This window comes from Lagopus leucura, unplaced genomic scaffold (genome assembly GCF_019238085.1).
Source record: "Lagopus leucura isolate 7727_CA_CO unplaced genomic scaffold, USGS_WTPT01 Super-Scaffold_100001, whole genome shotgun sequence".
Taxonomy (NCBI): Eukaryota; Metazoa; Chordata; class Aves; order Galliformes; family Phasianidae; genus Lagopus; species Lagopus leucura.
The window spans coordinates 102,016,264-102,040,625 of NW_024962262.1; the positions used below are offsets into that span (position 1 = coordinate 102,016,264).

At 37.4% G+C, this 24,362-nt stretch overlaps 1 protein-coding gene across 1 annotated transcript in view; it reads left to right on the top strand.

Moving 5' to 3' along the window:
* MAN1A2 (mannosidase alpha class 1A member 2) overlaps window positions 1-24,362 on the top strand; it is a 133,241-nt gene that overhangs the window by 48,790 nt on the left and 60,089 nt on the right. The window contains exons 4-5 of the mRNA XM_042867256.1: window positions 18,153-18,271; window positions 19,593-19,673. Coding sequence (XP_042723190.1) covers window positions 18,153-18,271; window positions 19,593-19,673 — 200 coding nt within the window. The remainder of the gene's footprint in view (window positions 1-18,152; window positions 18,272-19,592; window positions 19,674-24,362) is intronic.

The window sequence follows — 24,362 nt, forward strand, 5'->3', positions numbered from 1 at the left end:
GGATCACAGAACTGTGGTTCAGTGGCTAAATGGCTCTTCACTAAACTAGCTGTTTGGGAGTAACCTATTCGTATTGTTGCAAAAGCAAAGTTGTGTCTGTGTGCTGTTAATTTTTCTGCGTGTATATATATATATATATATATATATGTATATACAGCCAGCAGGTAGCATGGTCGTGATATTTGGGGACGCAGTTAATATAAATTTGCCTTAAAACATACAAACAAACAAAACCCTCACCTCTTCTTGCTTAAATTTTCATATTTGATTTTTTTGTGGAGGATTCAAAAAAGTATGCATTCATCATGCTGAAAAGCTGCTTGCCACATGATGAATTTTTAAGTAGCTTTCAAAAGAGAAAAAAAATCGAGAAGACGAGGACTTGGTTACTTGATGTCTGACTTTTGGATTCTGAGTATGTGGATTGAACAAAGGAAGGCAAAGTTGGAAAATAGAGAAGTGTGGAGCTAGACGATGAGGAAATTCAAGGGATGAACTGAGATTATTTGAGCGATGAAGTGTGGATATAAGTGTTACAAATGGCATTTTAAATAGTGTAAAATATATGGAAGGTAAAGATAAAAAAAAAAAATTGAATAGCCTGTGTTGCATGTATGATCAGACTTATAACTAGATGGGCTTTTCTTCCTTAAAATCTCAGTGATCTGCAGCAGTGCTACTTTTATTTTTTAATGTTAAGACAGAATAGGTAAGTTGTTACAGTAAAATAGCAAGGATTTTACTGATCTTCAAATGAGGAAATAGATCGATCCAGTTGTAATCCCTCTCCACAGCAGAGAGAACTGGGTGGACTTTAAGATTCCTTCTAACCTAAGCCATTCTGTGATTTGAAATGCATGCAATACTGTAGGGTGTTTTTGTTTTTAATTTTCTTCCGGGGTTGATACTATGTTCATCTCTTCTGTGATACCCAAGAAAGATAGAAACTTGTAATAACTACATTTTATGTCCAGAGTGAATGTGGTTGTACTGTGTATATTTTAAGTATGCTATTTATTTACTTGAAATCAAGGCTTTTATTGGTTTTTCAATAATGTAATAGGCTAATGACATTGTGTGAGGTTGGCTCTCATTGCAATGGGTATTTATTTTAGTTATCCTGCTTTAATACATGAATTTGTTGTTTGAAGACTATAGATATACAGATGAGGATTGTGTAAGTATCAGGTTTTCTGTGTTTAGTGGCATAACCTAAAATAATTTATTTTGGCTTATACTGATATTTTGTTAGCATTTTGTTTTCATCCTTAGGGGGAAAAATAAACTAATTCTGAGCAGAGTTAAGTAACTAGTTTTAAAAGTGCGCTGGATTTAGCCTAGATGGTGCTGATCACACACTGATGTTTGGCTGTTGCTAAGTAATGAGTGTGTGCCCAGGGCTTGGCTGGGCCTCTCAGTTGGGGAAGAGGTGCTGCCAAGATGATCACAGAATTGTAGGGGTTGGAAGGGACCTCCAGAGATCATTGAGTCGAACCCCCCTGCCAAAGCAGGTTCCCTACACCAGGTCACACAGGTAGGCATCCAGTCGAGACTTGAATATCTCCAGAGAAGGAGACTCCACGACCCCCCTGGGCAGCCTGTTCCAGTGCTGATGTGGGGCAGGGGGTGGTGCCAGGATAGGGGCCTGATTTAGGCCAGGGGACATCCCATACCATGTGGCACCATGTGGAAGGCTATCACACTGTGAGCTGTTAGCCAGGGGCGACTGCTGCTTGGGGGTTGTGGGGCTACAGTCAGTAGGGATTGAGATGTTGTGCTGGCATCTGGCATTTTAGTTCTGTGTCAGTTGGCAGGTGGTGAGTAATTTCATTTCTGCTATATCTATTGCTATTGTTGCTTTTCTGTTTTCATTTTCTGTCTCAGTAAATGGTTTTTATTACAGCTCATGAGTTCTGTTTTGTTTCTAGTTCTTTCCCTCACTCACAGATGGGGAGCAGTGAGCGTGTGGTGCTGAGCTGGGGTTGGGTTAAACCACAGCAGGATTGTTTCTGCTCTCTCTGCCCCTGCTTTCCTTATCTTTTTTTTTTTTTCCTTCTTGAAACCGTTCACACATCTTACCAATTATGTAATACTATTTATATCTAAGCTGTTTTTCATCAAATTGGTAAGCATGATGAACTCCAGCCTTGAAAGAAACACATATTGGAACAGAAGGGAGAGTTTTAACTAGGTACTCTCTCCTTCTGTCTCCTGCTCTCAGCAAATGAGCAAACAAAAACTGACAAAAAGTACCCACAAACCTACAGTGCATGAAAAGCTATTTAAATTCATAGGAGAATAATTTCGTTTACTGGAGCAGCCCTGCCAGCAGTCAGTTGAATGAGGATTGTTCAACTTTACTGTAAACAAATGGCTTGGAGTCTGGTTAATTCTTCATACACTGGAAGTTGTTTTGTTACACCTGGTGTGTATGATGTGAAAGGTGGGATCTGTTTTACTTTTCTGTGTCCCTGTATAAAGCAAATGGTTGGGTCAGATGGAGCTGTCTAGGGTGAAGGTGAACAATTAGGCATGTTTAGGAGAAAAAAATGGGCAGAGTTTGAAGAGTGAAATAGAAATTTCAAAATGCAGTCAGAGCTGAGCATAACACAAGGAGATAATGTGAGGCTGCAGGGAGGAGCAGAGAGCATCAGGCTTTTGCTGTGACAGTCAGAAAGACATTTCTTAGGTTCCAGAGCTCTGTTTGGTCTGCTGAAGTAATTTCTCTTTGCTACCTTTTGCACATTGTCCATACTTGCATTTCTCCCAGGAAAAATCTCTTTGGAGGCGTCCTGTGATTCAACTTGCTTTTTACCTGGCTGTATGTCATCAGCAAACCATGGCTTCCCTAGTATATTTTTTCCAGCTGATAACGAGTTTCAGTATTCAGCTACATGACCATGTAGTCCTTGCTGTAGAATTCATAAGGAATTCTATTCCTTAATTTGCTAAGGATGATTTTATGTCAACTTCCGTTTGCAACCCAGACTCTTTATGAAATTAGTTATTTTTTTCTTTATAGGAGGAGCAAACATTTTCTAATGTGTATGGTGCCATGTTTTAAAGTCATTTTGAATTGCAGCTTTACTCCTGGGGTGGAGCGAGGCTGGAAGACCTGCTACTTTACTTGTTTGGAAAACTTCTGCTTTGCAATTTTAGCACTGTTTGAAAGGAGTTGTAGAATTCTCTCACTGATCAGGTCTCTGATCCTCTTGTTCCAGTTAACTGTCTCAGCTGATTCCATAAGTGCCGCTCCTTTTAAAATTCAGATGTTATCTTGTGCCATTTAATTTTTAGCTAAGTCATGCTATGATTGCTCTGTTCAAGGCAATCTCAGTGAAAAACTTTTCTGTAATGTGCTCAGGATGTATCAAGTCTAGAATAGAATCAAGTGTTGCTGACTTGGTGGATTGTTGAGGAGAGGGAGAAAAACAATTGGTAGTTCTTGTACTAGGAATATCTAGGCTGTATTGTTACTGCTACTATGTTACCAACCCGTGTTACCTTTAAAACAGCATTCCCTGTAGTATTGCCTTTATAGAAGCGTTACAGAACTGTTTTTGAAGTCTGATGCTATTTTTAATAAAAGCTGCTCAGCAAATCTGTTTCTATTATTCTCTCAAAGATTATGTGACCCAAATTACTTTCTGCCATTACTGCAGCCTGTTGTACTTCCTTCTCAGTTCCTAGCACATCTGTGACTTGTAAGAAAGCCTCCTGAGTTTGTTAGTTGACCTGCAGCTAGAATCTCTTGCTAGTCTTCTAGAGATGTCTGACCTTGGTGACTGTAAGCTGTCCAGGAGAGCCTGCTAGAAATGTTGCCTATCAAACTGTGTAGCCGGTCAGCTAAAATCTTAAATAGTGCCTTTCCAGTACTGGGGTCAAGTCATTAGTTGCCAGGTACTGCTTTTGAAAAGGAAATTGGGATTCTAAAGATATTTACATGTGGATAACAGAATAGGAACACTTACAGGTTCTGTGTTGGTGAAACATAGCTGATCTTCTTGTGAAAATCTAAGATTTGTTGTTTATTTCTGCCCTCTAAGATAAAATAAGGTATGCAGATATACCAGAGAGGAAGGGTGTAACATCTTTGCAGTTACTTTTGATTTGTAGGTCTGCTGATGATTTTTTTGCAGCTTTTTTTTTTAATTAATTTTTTTCCCCATTAAAAAAAAAAAAAAAAAAAAAGGAGTTTTAAGCAGCTTAAGATGCTGGATTAATTTGACAGCCTCACTGTGTCATTCTAGAGGTAGGGTTTTATGGGATCTTAATCAAGTTCTCATTAGAACACAAAGGGTGAGAAGAAAATACTGGTGGAAAATGATGCATGTAAGATGGTGGCAAATATGGCAAATGTAGATTTACTTTGGAAGGTTATCAGGTTTTAGCTAAAACCACAGCAGCTGCTGGTGTTTTCAGGTTGCCTTGTTCTGGTGTGATCTGGCCGCGTGCTATTTGAGGATGAGAATAACCATCTGAAATACGCTCTTTAAAAGTGGTTTGATCTTGCAGTTGTTTGGTGGCCCATAGGTGATTATATTACAGAAACACTGTTAAAATTGCTCAGTCCGGTTCAGAGATATTTTAGCTCAGTATCTGATGGTGTAGTTACTGAAGCACAAGCTTTGAAGACACTTTGTTGTGACTTAAATTGAGCAGTTTATACTTAACAGGTTTGTATCAGTCTCCAGTAGTTATTCAGAAAAAAAGAAAAAAAAAAGAAAAAAGTTTGAGAAGCTAAACAACTATATGAGAATTTGAATAAACTTGAATAAAAAAAAATAAGGAAAAAAGATCACAGTCCTTGGCAGCACAGAACATTGGCCTCAGAAATCGCTGGTTGTCATCTGACCTGATGCTTTTTGAAATGGGAGTTAAAAATATGCTTGTAGGTTTGGAGTAATTTTAACTGAGAATTAACTAATTTTAGCTAGGATTTAAGTGAGGGTATTTCATTTGTGAAATAGGTGTTAAGTCCTCCAAAACTATAAACGTGTCCATAGTGCTAGCAGTGCATCTCTAAACTTTGCATTTAGACAGTTTTTGTCTAGAGATGAGCTGCACTATGTGAAGATGATATGGTAATATATATATATACCTAAACATGAGTCTAGGTGTTTCAATAGTGTGAAAATAATAATGTTGAATTTTTAACTAGGAGGTGCTTGTATACAGGTATGCCCGTTGTCACCCACACGAAGTTAACAAAATTGTTACTTTGTGTTATGTCATGCTGGAAACTGTCTCAAGCAGCTATAGTACTTTCTTGTGTCTTCTGTTCTTTTATCTCATGTGTCATGCAAGTGGACACTTTGATCTACAGTGTCTTCCAAATGTGTTTAAGATGTATTGTAGGGGAAACAGTGTAATCTGTGAAGTTGTGTTACAGTTGTATTTGCACTGTTGCAAATTATTGTATTACTTAGTAAAGCTTCAGTGCCACAGTACAGTGCTGTATCTCTTTGTTAATACGCAGCTAATACAGCTGTTGTGTTTTATGAGGAATTTGTCTGCTGTGTTCAGAGATGTGCTGATTTTTCTTTAGTTTTGAAATAAAGTTTAGTCAATGTGTGCTTTAACAAGCAAGATACATTTAAAGTACATAAAGATTCATGAAGCAACTTGAGGATTCTCATGGTATAGTTAGTAAGCTGTTTTTTTTTTTTTTTTTTTTTTTTTTTTTTTTTTAGCGTGCTGATTTACTGCTTGATTTCTGCCAACTCATTGCATGCATCCTCTTGCCTAGCTCACTGTGCCAGCCCATCTCAGCCTCTGTTAGCAATAGAATGTCACTAGGCCTACTGTCTGCTACTGCTGCAGCAGCGTGGGAAGCTCTCATTGCTGATTTCTTTGTTGCTGAACCTCTGGGAACTGTCAGGGCATTTCTCCATGGTGCCAGAGAGCAGAAGCAGCAGTGCTACCAAGGACCGTGGAGGAAATACATTCATCAGACTGTAAGGATGTGAGGCTGTTGCAAGAATAAGCTGACTCAGGCAAAGGAGTTTGTTCTTCCAGTACTTCTGGCAAGTACAGAATAGCTTAGGAGATTCTGAGGTCTAGAAAATAAGAGGTGGAATGCTTCTTGGTAGTGCTTTTACATGAAAATGCTTTTATAGACTTTTTTTTTTTTTTTTTTTTTTTTTTTATACTGGAAAAATATTCATTAGTTTACTGGACATTTTTGTTGTCTTTAATTATACTGGCTATTGAACTGCTTGAACTGGTCTGACATTGTCTGCTACACCACTCGGTTTTCAAGGTCATACAACTGACTGTCAGGTTTTGTAGGCCTTTTCTTTTTCTGTATTTTTAACTGCCATATAAGCAACAAATATGTAAAAATAATGAAAGCAAAACATTTTTTCTGGGAGGAAACTTATCAATAAACTCAAAAAAGTGTATCACCCAAAGGTACAACCTTTTGAAAATATGGTTAAAACCTTCTAATATCTCTAATGTGTCTTCTGATTGTGAAAATCCTGTCAGTTCCTGCTCAATATCCATTTTGTGTGTGTACTTCAGCCTCTGAATCCATGTGGATGATAAATAAAAACAGTAAAGGCATTATGTATATATGTTAACAAATTGATTCTTGGCTTCTTATTGGTTTTATGAAAAATAGTTGGTGAATAGTGTTTTTATCTTGACTCTACTTGCATAAATAACCTACCCATTATTTAATTTTTTCACGGAAAACAAAAGGGGAAAAACTCCTCTCATGCTACTCTCTAGTAAAGAGAACTAATTGTACAATGCAAATTTCAGCCCGATCTCTGCATTTAAGAAAAATGTTAAAAGATCAAAAATCTATTCAATTGTAAAGTAAACAAAACTGGCCTTTGAACAGCCAAATGCAGCTGTGACCTGTGCAAAAGCAGTTATGAGAGACTACACTGAGACAGTGTTGAACATATGTACTGTGAATGTGTATTCTTTTTTCCAGTAGCACATTTAGGAAGACAAAGTTTTAAGAATGTAATTCTCATGAATTACTGGCCTAATCTGGAATCAGAACGGTATTCTTATAATGCAAGAAAAGTTCCATCAGGTTGGATGAGAGATGAAATGTGATAATTACTCTTCCACTCTTCCAGTAGGTGCCCGGGAAAGAAATGTAAGAACAGGAAAAACATGTAGTAACTGGGTTTTTCTCTAAGTACTGTGTGAGTTTGTGTGGTGTTACTGCTTCAGGAGCCAAAGGCAGTAAGTTTTAGTTAATAACTTGTAGTTTATTTTTCCATTACTTTGTCCATTCTGTTTTTGAGCCTATGCAAGCTTTAGGGTTCTCACAACGTCTTGTTAGAAGGGGTTCCACAGTTTTGATTCCACATGTTGAACTTTTCTGGTTTTGTACTATCTCCTTGTTGTATTAGGTGGCTGGCTTTGATATCAGAGCAGAACCTGAAGAAAGTATCCATTATTTCTATTTTTTTCCTTTTCATGAATTTGCCAAACTGTGTCCTCAATTGTCTTTCCTATGTGGAGAGTATTGGTATAAGCTGTTTCTCATACATGTGTTTTTCTACTGTACACGTTGCTATCTCTTTTCTATATGTTTTTCCAGTTTTCCTACTATTTTGAGAGGAAGATTAGAATGCTTCATTATGTTTTGTTCCCCGTTTCTTTTTAAATTGTATTTTGTGTTTATTAGGCAGCCTATGGAGTCTAGAAGCTCACAGCAGAGTGGCTGCTCTGTGGTGTCGTTACTTTTCAGTATCCTCATCCAGTGTGTTTAGCCAGTGTGTTTTTCCATGTGATTTATTAATATATTGAATAGCATGTATCTAAGCATTCATCTCTGATCACACCGGTGATTTTCTTTGTAATGGTAATTGTAGATTTGTATGTAGTCTATTTCCTGTCTTTTAATCATTATTCATCTGTGGGAGAGCAATCTTCTCTTATCCTGTACGGTTTTTTCTTAAGAGCCTTTGTTAAGAGATGTTTTCACGTAACCTTCTGTATATATTCTCCATCCAAATGTTAATTGACTTCTTAAACACTGATGCTAACATACAACATCCTTTCACTGTAACTCTTGACTCTTCCTCAGTTCGTCTAATTTAGACCTGTCTTCTGATGCTGTTAATCAGGCAAGCAGTGTTTTATAAATGTTACTTTGCTCCACTGTGGTAGAAGTGGTGTTTAGTCAGAGTATGGCTGTTCTCTGAGACTTCCAAATGAATGCAGGTAGAATATGATCTGGCCATGCATTCCCTCTTATGCTGATGCCATAAAAAATAGCAATAGTTCACTAAGAACATTTTTTGAATGTTACTGCTGTTTTGTTAAATTGTGTGGCTTTGAATATCAAAGTATTTCACTGTGAGCAACCTCTGTTCCTCCTGTAATACAGTATTCCTGTGGAATGCTTTTCACCCAGTCTGTATTAATTCCTACCTTTTCCTTCCCACTGAACTCTTAAGATATTAACATGATATTATTCAGAAGATTGAAAATTCTGTCTTTAAAAAAACCTGTAATGAAATGCAGATGTGAAGTGAGATTAGAAAAACACGCCTTTATTTCTGTAATCTGCTTTATAGAATGATGAGGTACACATCTATGTCAAATGGTTGAGGACAAAATTACATCATGTTGGAGTTCAGGACTCGGGATCATGTAGAGAATTTTTATTCTCTCTAATACCATATACTTTCCTGTTTTTTTTTTTCTTACAAACCAAATGGTTTGCTCAGAAGGGAAAAAAAAGAAAGTGTTTTCCATTGGAAATCTTTGAATTTGTGTTTGTTTTGTCTTTGTAACAATCTAGATTGCTGGGCTGCTATTCCTAAATTTAGGCTCATCTCCTACCATTTGGAGCTACAAACAGAGCATACAGTAACAAATTAAATTAAGTCTATCCAATCTATTTTGGATGCTACTTCAATATTAAGTAAAAAGCATGACGACTAAGTAAGGGAGTAGTTTTCCAAGTTTTAAAACTGAATATGGAAGGGATAGCATCACAAACATACGTACAAGATTGGAGGTCATTGTCAATGGAAGCCAGCTGTGAGGCAGCCGCAGCCTTGTGATTGTGCCTAATGTATCGTTTATTTAATCACAGATTATTCATTCAAGGTGTTTTTTTTTTTTTTTTTTTTTGTTTGTTTGTTTTTTAACCTGCCTGGTAAAATTGTATGGGTACTAAAGTGAAATTAGCTCCTCTTTAACTGATTGAGAGAAAATTTGTAATGTGGTTTGGACCAAAGTGTGTAGGAATGGCCCAAACTGTGATTATGTAAAGATGAAAAAGCTTATGTGGCATCATGGCTTGAAGGTTCATTTTTTTGTGATGCTTTTCCCATTGCCTTTCTGGTAAAGAAATAAGTTTTGTTTACAATTATATATAGGAACTTGTATCTTTCCTGTCCTGGAAATCAGTATTTAGCTTGCCTTGTATGCAAGGTTTCCGCAGCTCTGTTTACATAACCGTACTCAAAACCAGGCAGCACTGTGCTGTCATATTTGCTGTCAGGTATCGCAGCATTACCTTGTTTGCTGCTGGATTTAACTGACGGTATTCGAATTCTGTGTGCTTCTGAGCCATCATTCACAGATGCTCCTCTTTAGTTTTCCACTTCCTGACTTCTCAGAATTGCTCCAGATCTGTATTTTTGTTTAGCTTTGATTGTTTCTTGTGTGTAGCTCATTGTCCTCACCATTCACTTGCCCCTTATTCTGTCCCTTCTCATGCTCTTCCATCCTGTTGGATTCCTCCTTTGTACAAAATTTACTATTGTCTCCTCTATGTTAATATTTTCTTAATCCACAGCTTATTCTGATCTTCACACTTTGCAGCCTTTTGGTTATCATTAGGTTTTGTTCTTCTGCTACCTTGTCTTGGAGTTCCAGCATTAATCTTAACTATAGTCTACACAGTTAGTTCTTTCCTTCTTCTGTTGATGCTAAAACTACAGTTTTGCATTTATGATTAAAAATGAGATAACCCCAACAAAAGGACATAATGGTAGAAAAGCATAGAAAATTTAAATAGTGGAGTACTAACATGCGATGTCCTATTCAAATTTAGTTTTGAGAATATGCAGGCTTTGTACTAGACAGCCTGCATTCTACTTTTGAATTTTGATTTAAGCTGAAAGGCTAAGAGAGCAAAGCAAAGTAATTATGGGAAGTTCAGAGAAGATAAAGATATACTGTAGTATAATTCCAAGATTTAAAATTTGATTCTTAAGGTGATAGCTATTTAAGCAGCAGTTTGTTGATAGTATCCACCTGCAGGTCCACTTTACAGTGGATTCAAAGAACAACGCACTTCAGTGTGTTAGCATTCACTTCAGTGATTTATTCCTATTACTTTCTCATTTATAAAATAAAGGAAAGCTTTGTATCAATTATTTTGTTTATATGCTAAAATGCTTTAAGTGCCTGGTACAAAAGATTGGGAACTTCTTTTCATGTTGTCTATTATCAGCAAATTAACAGAACAAAGCAATCAACATGCTTAGTGTTTTGTTCTGCTTTTTTAATTAGTCTAAAATTTTAAAGACAATTGGTTTCTCCATGGATGCATAAAAGCTTATTTGTTGCATGTTATTGCTGAGCTGGAATTGTATGTTGATGTTTTATATGAAAAGCGTTGTTTCATTGAGTAATTTTGAAACACTTCTTTTCAGAGTGGAATTAAACTCTGTTCAAAAGTTGAATTCATTTTCTTAAACATTATCTTGTACATTGTGACTCATTAAGATACTTTACAAGTTCTGTGCTTCAGTTGTGGCAGCTTTTTTTGCCAGCGCCTCATTAGAGATAAAGAAAACTGGTGTGATAAATGCTTGCTTTTAATTTTTGTTGTTTATTTTTTCTACCAGGTCTGTAATTGTCTATTGCATTGAGAAATCTTGCTGCTACAGTTTGGAAACTCAAGCTCTTTGAATCTTTTTGAGTAGAAATTCCAACCAATTCCAATTGCCTTGCTGGCCAGGCAAGAATATTAGTACTCATGTACTTATTTTTTTTAAGACTGTAATAACTCAATATTTAGTATCAGGCTGAGGTTACCTGGGAAGCGTTTTCACTCTAGTGCTAGGGATTAAAACACATCCCTGTATGAATAAAAAATAACAGTGCTATAACAGTTATAGGTTCAGCGTATGCCAGAGTGTATGAACTTGAGACTTTGGATTTCCCCTTTTTTTTTTCTGGAGTCACGGGGATGGAATAGGGAAAATCAGCTCTGTGTTTAGACCCATCCCAGCTATCAGGTTAGTGTTGCACTGCACTGAAATCAGGCTCACTTGTCTGAGGCAAAATTTAACTTTGAACTTTGAGTTATTCCTTCAAGACTTTGCTCCTCTTAGAGTCCTTTTACAGATTGATTTCCCCCAGTAAAACACGCTGGTAATAAAAAGTGTTCTGCACAGGTAGAAGTAGATTTTCCTTCTGATAGATGGAGTTTCGCCAGGGCCCTGGAAAAAAAAAGCAAAAAGAAAAACGAGAGAGAACTGGGTATTGGTCTCTGAGACAAATGCTATTTCTGCTACAAAAGATCAGTTTTGATTTTAAAGCTTTGTCCTTCAGAAGGATCATCCCATCATCCTGCTGCTTGAAAGTGAAAGCCTTGTCCTTATATCCAGATCTCTAGTCTCCGTACATCGCTAACTATATATTCCAGTTTTCTAATGCTAATGAAGAGAGTCAGGCTTTCTGGAGTGGAACTTATTTCCATAGCTGGGGTACATTGACATTGAGATATTTGTTGTTTGTGTGATACAAGGCAGTTACCTTCAATACCAGCCTAACCTCATGTTTTCCTAAAGGCAACTTCAACGTTTCCCTTGGCTTTTATGTTTAATGGTGGCATCTATAGGTTGACCATGTAAACAAGAATAAGAATCTTGTATGTTTCTGTCAGAGGTTTTAGAAAGTATTAAAACCCTACCTTGATTTTAAAGGAACTAATGGGGATTCCACTTTCCGGATCTTTCATCTTTTCTTGTTAATCACAGACTCATAGAATAGTTTAGGTTAGAAGTGAACATAAAAATACCTATTTACACCTTCCCTTAAGAAAATATTTCAGTTTCAGTCATTGTGTAAGGTAGAAGGATGGGAATGGTTACACATACTTTTTAGGCCTGTTGTATTTGACTTTCCTTGTAATGGCTTCATGGTAGTTTTTCTTTAGGCCTATCTCCTTGGCTTGCTTATTGCAGCCCTGCTTTGAAAGTGTGCATTTTGAGAACAAAGGCTCCTTTTTGAATGGTCTGCATTTCCTTAAGTCTGCGGCATCTATGGTCTGCCAGAACTGTTTCAGCAGTGCCACCTTTCTTTAGTACCTGGTGCAAATTCTTGGCTCAGGTAATAACTCTGCTAGGGAATTCCTGTAATTGGTCTTTGGCTAGCTCGGAAGTGTATTGTATCACCTGTGTGAGTGTGCAGCAGACACTAAAGGGGAAAGAAAAATAAATGTTACCTTTTATAGTTGTAGTTATTTGGAATCTGCTGGCTGTACAAATTCCAGCTTTGCTTTTTCTCAAGTCTGGTCTCTTGGTGTGGTGGGCTAGCCCTGGTCAGCAGCTCAGTACCTCACAGCCCCACACTCAGCACAAATGGGAATAGAACAAGAGCATCAAAAGTGAGTCAAGGTAAAAATATAACTAAACAGTGATGGAACGGCGAGAAGGTACAAGGAGTAAAAAGGCAATCGCTTGCCACCTCCCACAAGCAGACCCTTGCCCAGTAGAACGTAAAAGGATGGCTACCTGATAGACCTAGCCCCCCTGCACTCTTGTTGTATTGCTGAGTGTAACAGTACATGGTATGGATAGCCTTTTTCGTCAGTTTGGATTACCTGTCCTAGCTGTGCCCATCCCCAGCTTACTGATAGGTTGAGAAGAAAAGAGAAGAAGCCTCAGTGCTGTTCAAGCACTGCTTAGCAGTAGTCTGGACTCTGGTATGTTGTCAGCTCTGTTTTTAGTCACTAATCGAAAACACAGCACCATAGAGGCTGCTTACGAAAAAAAATCACTTAATCTCAGCCACACCCAGGATACTGTCTTGCCCCTCAGCTTGAGCTAATGAAAGTCCCTGTGGAAATATTTTCCAGAAGTAATTGGATTTGTCTGTGATACCTCATTGACGTAAATAATAGATATGAGTGACAGGTCAAATAATCAAAGTTTCTATGAAGTACCTGCTTGATGATTGCTTTTCAACCTAGGGTACGTTACTGCAGCTTGCTGGCGAATAATTTATCATAGAATCATTTGAGGGGATCCTTAAAAGTCATCTAGTCCAACTCCTCTACGATGAACAGGGACATCTACGGCTAAATCAGGTTGCTCAGAGCTTGGTCCAGCCTGACCTTGAATGTCTCCAAGGACAGAGGATCATCTTGCTCCTTCTTTACATGATGTGTCATTTTTGAGGTCTCCTTTCAGTTAATGCACTTTCTTTAGTACCTCAGTGCTCACAGTCCCTTCTCTTTCCACGTAATAGACTAAGCATTGCATCTAGTATCAAGACTTCTAAATCTTTATACTTAACCTTTTGTTATAAAGAAAATAGGCTACTTATTGTCTTCATACACTTTTTGTCATGGAGCACCTGACAATGATCTGTTTTCTCATAATCTGGTAGTCTCTTGTGAGACTTCAAAAAGCTGTAAAAAAAAAAGCAGTTCTTCATCTAGCACTTCAGCATATTGAAAGAATTTTAGATAGAAAGGCCAATTTTCTTTTAATATCCCTACTGTTTACAAAGTCATATAATTTGCTAGATTTTTCAGACTGTGGATTCATGTACTATCAAACAAGGGAGTTATTTGTCTCATCTCAGGAAACTGAAGTCTACTTAAATATAAACCTGACTTACAATTTGCAGTCCTTTTTTAGTAATACTCTTCCTTAATGAGCGTGTATGATTTGGTTAATAGTTGATGTATTTTGCAACTAAATTCCTTTCGTTAGCTCATGATGAATGTTCTGTTTTATTTAGAAGAATGAACATTGCATTCATTTGATAAACTTCATTAAATGTGGAGCTCAAGCAACTAGAACTGTAATTATATGAAGAAGAGATTTCAAGAATTGACACTCGTAAAATCAAACTCTTCTCGAATCCGTTATTATCTTATGCATCGTGACCAACCGAGGCTTTGTACTGAACAGAGGCAGGCCCTGGAGGGAGTGCCTTCAGCTAGAAGTGTTATTATCTATTATGAATTAATTGTTTTATAGCCTTTTTTACTACAGTGAGACATTTGCTCTCCATGCATTCAGAGCAGTATCACATCAGATTTGTAGAGGTAGTAGTAAGCATTGTATCCTCCTCTAACTTATTATTTATTTAGAGATTATTTAGAGTTGTTGATTACTTTTCAAACAACTCATGCAATTGAAGTCCATGAAGACTATCCTCTTCTTTAAAGCAACAATGTATTAATCTTTACATGGCTATGAAATATAAAAAGAAAGAACAAAAGAGCAAAACTTTCCCCACATAACTCTATTATGAATGGGAAAACGACCTCTGAAAGTTCAGGGTGAATGGTTTGCATCACCAATAGGAGGAATTATGGCTCCTGTCTGTTGTAGTCTGTTCTCACCATATTACTCTATGCAACTCTAGGGCAGGCCATTGAACTCTTACTTCAGGTTTTAGCTGTTGCTTTGCTGGTACTGTGCGTTTTAAGATGGAAGAAGATAGCCGTGACAACCTCACTGCCTATTCTGGTTAGCTTGTGATCTGCAGCAGAAACAAGAATTGACCAGAAGCTTTTCAGATTTAGGATCAAGTTAAGAATGACATTTCCCGCACACAAATACCTGGAGTCCTTCAAGAAAGAAACTGAGAGCAATTTGAATTTGAAATTCTGAGCCAAGCTACTGTACCATGAATCGTTTTTAGTTGTACTTATCTTGCTATGTGGGACAGCTAAGGTGTGGGATTGTTATCCTCTGCAGTGGAATTCGGCACAGCACTAGAGGTGTTAATTCTTACTGTGCTTGTGCACTAAACTGAATTCATTTCATGAGAGGTATAGGTATGTGAGGGGCCAGGTTGTCAAAAGATATGTCCCTATGTCCTCCCGATGTACCCTCTGTTCTTGTAGACACAAGATTTCTGGAAAAGAAGTTTACAGTTTGGATTCTTGCTTCTCAGTGGTGATTTGAGGGAAGAGTGGGATTTATGTGCCCAATTGACATTTAAGGAAGAAGTCTGGTTAGAGAACCTGTTGCAACATGTTATCTCTTGACTTTTTGAAATGTGTTCCCCAAAAGCCTACAAAACAAGAGAGTGGTCTTCTCAGTCTTCCTCAAGAAAGATGTGCAAGGTTTTGCACTTGAGCCAGAGGAATCCCAGGCATCTATACGGACTGGAAGGAGCAGTCCTTGAGAGCAGCCCTGCAGAGAAGGACCTGGGGGTCCTGGTGGATGAAAAGCTTAACATGAGCCAGCAGTGTGCTCTTGCACTCAGAAAGCAAATGGTATCCTGGGCTCCATCAGAAGAGAGATGGCCAGCAGGGACAGGGAGGTGATTGTCCCTTTCTGCTCTGCTCTTGTAAGGCCCCATCTAGAGTACTGTGTCCAGGTCTGGAGCCCCAGTACAAAAAAGACAGAGCTGTTGGGGCCAGAGGAGGGCCCCAAGATCAGAGGGCTGGAGCACCTCTCCTGTGAAATCAGGCTGAGGGAGCTGAGCTTGTTTAGTACGGAGAAAAGAAGGCTGTGGATTGACCTAATTGCAGCTTTTCAGTACCTAAAGGGAGCCTACAAACAGGAAAGGAATCAGCTCTTTCAAAGGGTAGATAACAGCAGGACAAGGGGAAACAGTTTTAAGTTGAGGGAGGGAAGATTTAGGTTGGATGTCAAGGGGAAATTCTTTACTATGAGAGTGAGGTGCTGGAACAGGCTGCCCAGAGAGGTTGTGGATGCTCTGTCCCTGGAGGTGTTGAAGGCCAGACTGGATGGGGCCCTGGGCAGCCTGGTCTGGTATTAATTGGGGAGGTTGGTGGCCCTGCATGTGGCAGGGGGGTTGGAGATTCACGATCCTTGAGGTCCCTTCCAACCCTGGCCATTCTGTGATTATGTGATTCTATGTTCTGGTGAGCTGTTAGGATTAATTACTGTATCTGTAAGAAGAAAATGGAAAAATAAACCAAATCCATGCGAAATAGTAAACCATGATCAGTAGATAAATGAAAATATTTTTGTATGTTGGAATATAAATGCAATACTTAAAGGAACTTTCTAAGAAATGGTTAATCTCTTCCATATAATCAAAAAATTACAACCGTATTGATTCATATCTCAGAAAGAGGCATTTGTCTCTACTCAAGGGAAGTGGCATATATGAGTACAAGCAACTTTTCTCAGTAATGCTCTGTTGTGCTTTTGTGGGCCTAGGAAAGATAGGCATAAAAGAGGAGAGAAGCAGAAAGTCACACAAAGGAGATTCTGGAGTGCAGCCCAGAAAAAAAAAAAAAAAAAATTAGAGTATGAACCTGCACCTTAAATTGACTCTTGGGGGAAAAATGCTGAGAAGTCTTGTTTGTTCTGTTGAACTATGTTTATTTCTGTGGTTGCAAACAATGGAGAAGATCTTACATGAAGGAGATTGTCAGTGTATTCCTATTTACTCAAACGTCTTGTGTACTTGGAATCATTTTCATTGTGGTTTAAATAAAACAACAGAAATTACTTTGAGTGCCATAGCAGTGTTACGCATTCTGACTTTACATCAGAACTACCTTGTCAGCTAGAACTGAAATTAGTCTTTCTGTTATGATCCAGTTGGCATCTCTCTGAAGTGAAAAATTAGAACACTGTCATACTGTATGTATGGAACATTAAAAGTTAAGTGCATTCTGTAGCTCGCCCAAAAGCAACATTCCATCATGAGCAATGGATTTACATTACAGTACTTAAGCGCTGGACTGAATTCATTTCCTGAGAGTTATAGGTGTGCCTAGTGGCTAACTTGTCAAAGGGTATGTCTTCTGATTAATCTTAAGAAATGTAGTGTATCCCAATCTGAACTTGAATACTCTTAGCACACCACTGAGTTAAGGCTTTCTATATGTAGTTCAAATCCATTAAAGCAGATGCATGCTTATTTTTGAAGAAATTAGTTGGTGATTACGTTGTGAGCAAGATTATTGTGTTTAATTTATTATTAATCAGAGAATGAAATTAAGTTGTAATTAACAGTTACTGAGGTGTTTAGAAGAGTTACTATGGGGCTGTTGACTCAATTAAGTTGCTATTGTGCTGTAGGAATAAATAAATAAACAAACCAATCTTTAAGTAAATAAAATGCAGAAATGAATGAAGAGAAACAACCAGGTAGCAACAGTGCCCTGTAAATATTCAAACATAAAATAAATAAACCTGTAGTAATTCCTGTGTTCCTCCAGAAATGAAGATCTCTGCTGTACAAGTGCAAGAGCTTAGACTGAGATGGCCTAAGAATGTTGGAGCTTGCTACTGTTCAGCTGTCTTCTTCTTACAAACTCAGGAGTTGCTCATTGATCAATTGCTTCTGTTTCAGATGGCATTTTAGGATAAAGCATTATTGATTTTCATTTGGCTTCAGATGTTCGTCTTCAATGATAATTACAGAATTCATTATCATGTCAGAGTTTTGAGGCTCAGCAGAAAGTGAAAAATCTTGGTGCTTTTGGTTTATCTGTCAAGCCAAGCCAAGGCACACTGCTTGTCCATCAGTACTTTCAGGCTCTGAGTAGCTTCCATAACTGCAAAACCATTCAGTAGTAAATGTTGGGAAATGCAAGACATAGAGGCATATACAAATTGCTTTATCTTTTGTGTGTATATTTTTTAAACTCTTTTGTCCTAGAATTCCTAGTAGTATTTGAAGCAGGATACTTTGCTGTCCTTTACTTGTGTCAAAGAGGAGTTACTCACGTTCAAGTTATGAAAACAGATAAGGGATTTTTTTCTGTCTCTTGTTGTCTTTTCTTCCCAGAGTCCAAACTGTGTCAGAGAACTAAAGCTTTGAAAGAGGTGTGATCCTCTTATGTTGCTGTTAATTCCTTGCTCAATTTGGCTATTCCTTGTACTGTCATCTTTAGTAACTTCGTTTTGCAGCTGCTTGGGTTATTATGCTTGTGATGTTCAAGAAAAGTAATCATCATTTGTAACAGAAATCCTTTTTGTGTGTAGGAAACTCACAAATGGGTGCTACCATAGTAGATGCACTGGATACTCTTTATATAATGGGGCTTCATGATGAATTCCGAGAAGGACAAGAATGGATTGACAAGAATCTTGATTTCAGTGTGGTGAGTAGAACTTATCCTATTATTTCTCTAGTCCTTTTCTTGGTATTCTGCCTTGAGGGAGAATGAAGAAGTCTTTCAGCAGGAATTTGCATCTGAAGTTCAGATGCAAACTTTAATGAAATTCTCTGTTTCTGACTTGATATTTTAAAAAACAAACAAACAAACCCACAACAGAACACCTTTCAAGCTCCAGTTATAACTAAAGATACATCTACTATTGTCAAAGTACAAATACAGTTAGAGAATGAAAGAAAAGTGATCAATAAGAATCAGTAGATCCTTGACAGAAGAAATTAATACAGAAAAAATAAGGCTTTACTAGGTTGTAGTAGCTGGAGCTACTAAGTAGTAACTGAGTTGTGAAAGACTATTTATGCCCAGAGAATGGAACATTGATATTCAGTCAAAATTGAGCAAATGCTTCTTGTTATCCTCATATTAAATCTACATTTCAGATTGTTTTTGTTTTGTTTTGTTTGTTTTAGTACATTTGCTCTCTGGCAAACATGAAAGAAATTCTACTTAATATATTTTTTTTAGTTAGTGCCAAATAATTATTCAGTCCAAAATTGAAGATGCTAAATATATCAGAGATGGTGTAGACATAACGGTGCCATCATAAATGTGTAATAAATTAACTACTATATCTTTCATGTTGTGAGGCTGTCTCTATGAATTTGCAGAATTAATTTATGATTTAGGTGGAATAAATTTACATGTCACACTGGGGGTTAAATTACAGCTTGCTATGTAATGAAGATTAACAAGTTGCCTTAAAAATGGAGGGCTTGAATATGGCTCAAAGTTGCATTTTTTTTTAAAGTTATTCTTTCCCACCATCCCCAAACAGCTTCAATTGCACTTTGTAGTGATAATATGATCAGAGAAGAAGATAAAAGCTAATTCAATTTTTAAAAATCAATTGAACATGGAACTGACATTGTCATTGTGTCATGAAGGACACAGGAATTTCAATATGGATTTAGGTAGTGAAATAGTTGGTTTGGGACGTAAAATCATTCAATCATCTAGGTTGGAAAAGGCATAGAGGATCCTGAAGTCCAGCCAACAAGATGACTTCCCAAACCCCATTACCAAACCATGTCCCTCAGTGCCATGTCCAGGAATAGAGATTCCACCACTTCTCTGGGAAACCCACTCCAGTGTTGACCCCTTTTCCACTGGGGAATTCTTCTTATTACCAATCTAAACCGGCCCTGGCACAACTTAAGACTGTCTACTCATGTCCCAGTTGCCATGGTGACATTTTTTTCGTTGATTAGAGGGGTGGTTAATGACTTACTTTTTCTTCATGTTCCAGAATTCTGAAGTATCTGTTTTTGAGGTCAATATTCGCTTCATTGGAGGCCTTCTAGCGGCGTACTACCTTTCAGGCCAAGAGGTAAGGATACTAGAAGGCATCTGTGAAATGTAATATATTTTAACAAGTAAAGTTTGCATATGAAGAATTTTTTTTTAGGATCTTGGTGTATCTGTAGTTTGGAAACTAATTTCACAGTAATGAGTTGTACAGAGTTTCTTTAAAACTTATTTCTGTACAGATATAAACTGAATTAGGGTACCTTGTTAGAACTTGGAAACTTCTTTTATTGGATGTTTTCAAAAGAAGTTCACTTCAGTAAACATCAGACTGAAATGTCAAGTCCCTGTTCTATACTGCCAAAAACAACTTGTTCTGATAGTCTGTAACTCCACAAAGGTAGAAATAATCATTTTTGTTACTTGTCTTGTAAAGCTAGAGGTTTGCTTCACGAAAGTGGTACAACAATCTCCTTACTATTTTCTTGGTAACAAACAGAAATATCAAGCCAATTTCATCCCAGTTTTAACACATATAAAGAAAGATTGGAGGCTTACTCTTTTGAATGCTTATCCAAAGGCATCCTTGTATTCAAGGCATGCACATACCCAAAGACTTGCAATCATGGACGACTTTGGTCTTTCAATAACATTGTGATTTCATGTCCCATTACTTCCCATATTTTCACAAAACTGGAGCCTGACCCAACAACTTACAGATTAACTCATAGCTCTTCTCACATTTTAACAGCTAGCTGTCTTTTGATCTGTTCTCTGTGTCTTTGATTTTATTTTTATTACTGGACATTCTGTAGTCCACTGCCTGAGATGTTAGGCTTCCAGCTATTTCACAGTATTTCACAGGTTAAGGTTTTATACACTTCCAGGTATCCAGGTATTCTTTCCATTTGTTTAGGGGACCACCATGTGAATGTATTAGCAAGTACTCAGGAATTTGTCCACAAGTCTAACAGTAGCTGGGAGAAACCGTATATTTGATGTCAGTTTAAGTCTTTGGCATCATGTTGGGACACATGAACTTTCCTGTTAGGAGTGACTTTGCTTTGGAAGAAGAACATAGAGACACAACACAAATCCGGTGGGGATCTTGAAAAGAATGTTGAGTTCATTTTTCAAGTATTTACTCTTCAGCCTTCTGTCCGCGTTCTCCAAGAACTGTGTCTGCAGAGGGATAAGTTTCAAGCAGTCCTTTCTGTTGCACTGATTTGTGGTCTGTTAGAGGGAGCCTGAAGGAAAAGAGAAGCATGGAATGTTGCTGCTCCATTTCCCTTATAGTGACTTAAGAATTGAGCTTACCTTCATGGCAGTGAGCCTTTCTCTGCCTCCAGAATCTGTCAGGCTTAGTTCTTACAGCAGTTTCCTAGGAGCTCAGTACTTTACTCTAGTGATATGACCCAGTGTGGCAAATCAACCTTTAAAACTGATTGCTGTGGCACCTCCTCAGGGAGACAGTCTTCATAGCAGCTTTTGCTTGTGCCAGTGCACAGTGAAATTCCTGCCTATTTACTTTACCTTGACAAAAGGCATAAAAATCCCTGAATGATTATCCCAAATATTTACTTGAGGCAGGTGCTGAATTTCATCTACGTCAGCAATATTAACCCACCAGTTTTCTTCTGAAGACCTTCAGAACACAAGCTTTCTTATGCTGTCAGACGTAAGCAAAGTTGTTTCATGAAAAGTAGTCTCAGCTGCTTGTGGTTTTCAATTTGTGCCAGGGAGCAGTTGCAACAGCTAAGTTGCGGAACTGTTGCAAGGAGTCATGATTCCTACTTCAGTGTAAGTGATCTCAGCAGCATGGTGAGGAATTCTTCCTTTCTAGAAATTTTTATTTCTGTCACTTGGACCTCAGATCACATTAAGTACTATGTGATCACTGAAATCTTCAAGCATTGAGCAGCAGAGCGGTGCCACAACGCTTTTCAGCTAGGAATGTTGATCTTGTCACTGGATAACTTAAACTAGAGCATACCCTTGGAGTCATTTACCGTGAACATGAACAACCTCAGAGGAAGAGCAGCAATCACCAGTAACTGGATTATTTAGATAAATCAGTAAATACCCTGGAACTAGCACCTTAACAAAATGCTTTTGCCCCATTGTGTAGATGAGTGTAGCCAAAACTGAATGCTTTGTCTGCATTTTGAGGCTGGGTGTTCTCTTAAATTGTTGCTGCTGAGCTGACTATTGTCTTTTTAAAATATTTTTATGGCATCAGTCTCACCAGTGGATTTTAAACACTTCACAATGTGTCAAAGAACATTTCTGTTAAGCGATCATATATATATTGTCTCCATTTTCCAATACAAGAACTCATAAATAAATGTTCAGGCTGCATTTATTTCAAATAATTTGACATATAGGACTGCTGCTGGTACTTCAGAGACTACTTGGTTTGCCAAGTTGGATAATTTCTCTGCAGTATATCAACATGAATGAGATGAGCAAAGAAACTTGAGTCTTTCCAATAATTGAGCCCAGCAGACAAATATATTCCTTGGATGAGAACTTCTTTGGAGTTACTCCTTTTCCAGCTAAACTACTGAAAACATCTTTTAGATACAATTTTTCAACCTGATCTTCTCCCTTCTATCTTACAAGAAGGGAAGGAATTCATCAGCTCTGGTTTGGGGAATGCCTTATTTCTTTTTATAACCACGTTCAAACGTGATGAGACCATTTTCTGTCACAGAGAAGACAGGCAAGTCTGATCCAAGTATTTGGTGTTTTGCATGATTAGCTTATGAAATTGTAAATGGGCTTATTCCTCTAAGGGAAGTCTTTCTCCAGTGGTAGGGTATCCTTCATGTGTTCATCAAGCTATCATTTATTTGCTCATATTCCCTTCCTAGCCCATTTTATTGTTTCAGTATATCAGTATGGTTTATCTGTTTGCTTTTCTCCACTGTATGTAGAGGGCAGTCGTGCTTGATAGAATTTTACCAATTTATCAGCTGTAGTGCTAGATATTGGTCATAGCATTTAAATATAGCTATTAGTTTAGATGGAGGTGTCCCATTTACTGCTTAACCGTTACTTAAATATATATATATATTTAGCTTAACTAGTAGCGTGACCCTGTGGTCTCCATGGTGTATTCCAGGTATCACATTACAGGTCTTGATTAGATCATGCTCAGATGTGATCGTGGTTTTAATGATGCTGTTTACTGTTGATAGTATGCCTATTCTTTTCCATGTGTCAAGTGAAGTAAATAGAGGTAAAATGTATAATAGCTTGTTATCTAAATTGACCAGGCTGTTTCTCAGTAATGCCTGGAACAGTCCTGTAACTTCTGGAGCCACCATCTTCATTATGCTTGAGAGATGACTGTGATACGTTTGATAATATAACAGAAATAGAAATGAAACGTTAATTTTGCCTTCTTCCGAATAAACACTGGATGTGCCAGCTTAGGATCGAAATCAACTTTATCTAAATGTTAAAAGAAAAAAAAACAACAAACAAGCATCAAGTAAAGAAAACAAGGCAAATATTATTTAGTGACTGTTGTATGGTGGTGGCAGGAGGATACTAATGCCGTTATGGCAGTGTTACTGTCTACTGCTGATTTATCAGTACAATAAAGTAGTAGCTTACAGATTTATTTTTGAAAAAAGTTATTTCCTTGTGGCATTTGCAGTGTGAAAAAGATTGATTTATTGTGTTTACCAATACCAGCCTTATATATAAACTCTTTATATGATTGTTTTTATGGCTTTTATAAACACTATGAAAATGACACATCTTTCTGGGCAAAATGATTTAATGTGTGTGGGTAAATTCAACCTGAAATCTGTCATTTGAAGAGCAAAGGCTGTTATGTACCCAATACTCTATTAACAAGTAATCAAAATAACCTGTTCTAGGTTTTTTTTTCCCACCAGTAAACTGACAGCCAATGTCTCTTGTGTTCAGGAAAATTCTTTAATAAAAATACATTATATATGTGAGTGGATACTCCTAACAACTGACTAACATATATGAAGTATAAGTATAAGCAAGACAGTATTTCTTTTTGTGAGCTAGTTTTATGTGTCTAACTGTATCTGAAAAAGAAAGTACTTATATTAAATTTGTCAGAAGTTAAAAACTCGAAGAAGATGACAGCATTATGTACATCCCATCCAATAAAGATTTGCAGGTTATTGCTATGGGATGAGCTACTTACTCCTAAGTGTCCAGGACAACTCAAGGTATAACTCAGCCCTAACAACCTGAAAAGTTTTTTTTTTTTTTGTTTTTTGTTTTGTTTTGTTTTGTTTTACCCTTAAAGCATTACCATGCCTAAATGCAGTTTGTAATCTTTGCACAATTTCTGTTTACTTGTTTACTAGAACTGTAGAAAACATTTTCTTGACTGTCAATTTTTAGTTAGCCTAATAATGTATTGCTGCATGTTACTACAGCATAGCACCAGTAGATGTGGAAAAGAGGAGAAAACTTAATTCATAGCATTTTTGTTTCCTCTGCTGTAGGTTGATTGGAAGCAGGTTTGCTCATTGGTATAATGTGCTTTAAAGTGGTGAAATTAAAGGATAAGCTGTTTTAACGATAGAAAGTATCTTAACTGTGTAATAATAGCCACTCTTAAAGTTTGGATTGTGTTCACCGAAAGGGTTATACAGATCATTTGTCACTACTTGAATCATAAAATCATAGAATCGCAAGGTTGGAAACGACCTGCAAGATCATCTAGTCCAACCACCCTCCCATTCCTATTAGTACCACAAGCTACTAAACCATATTT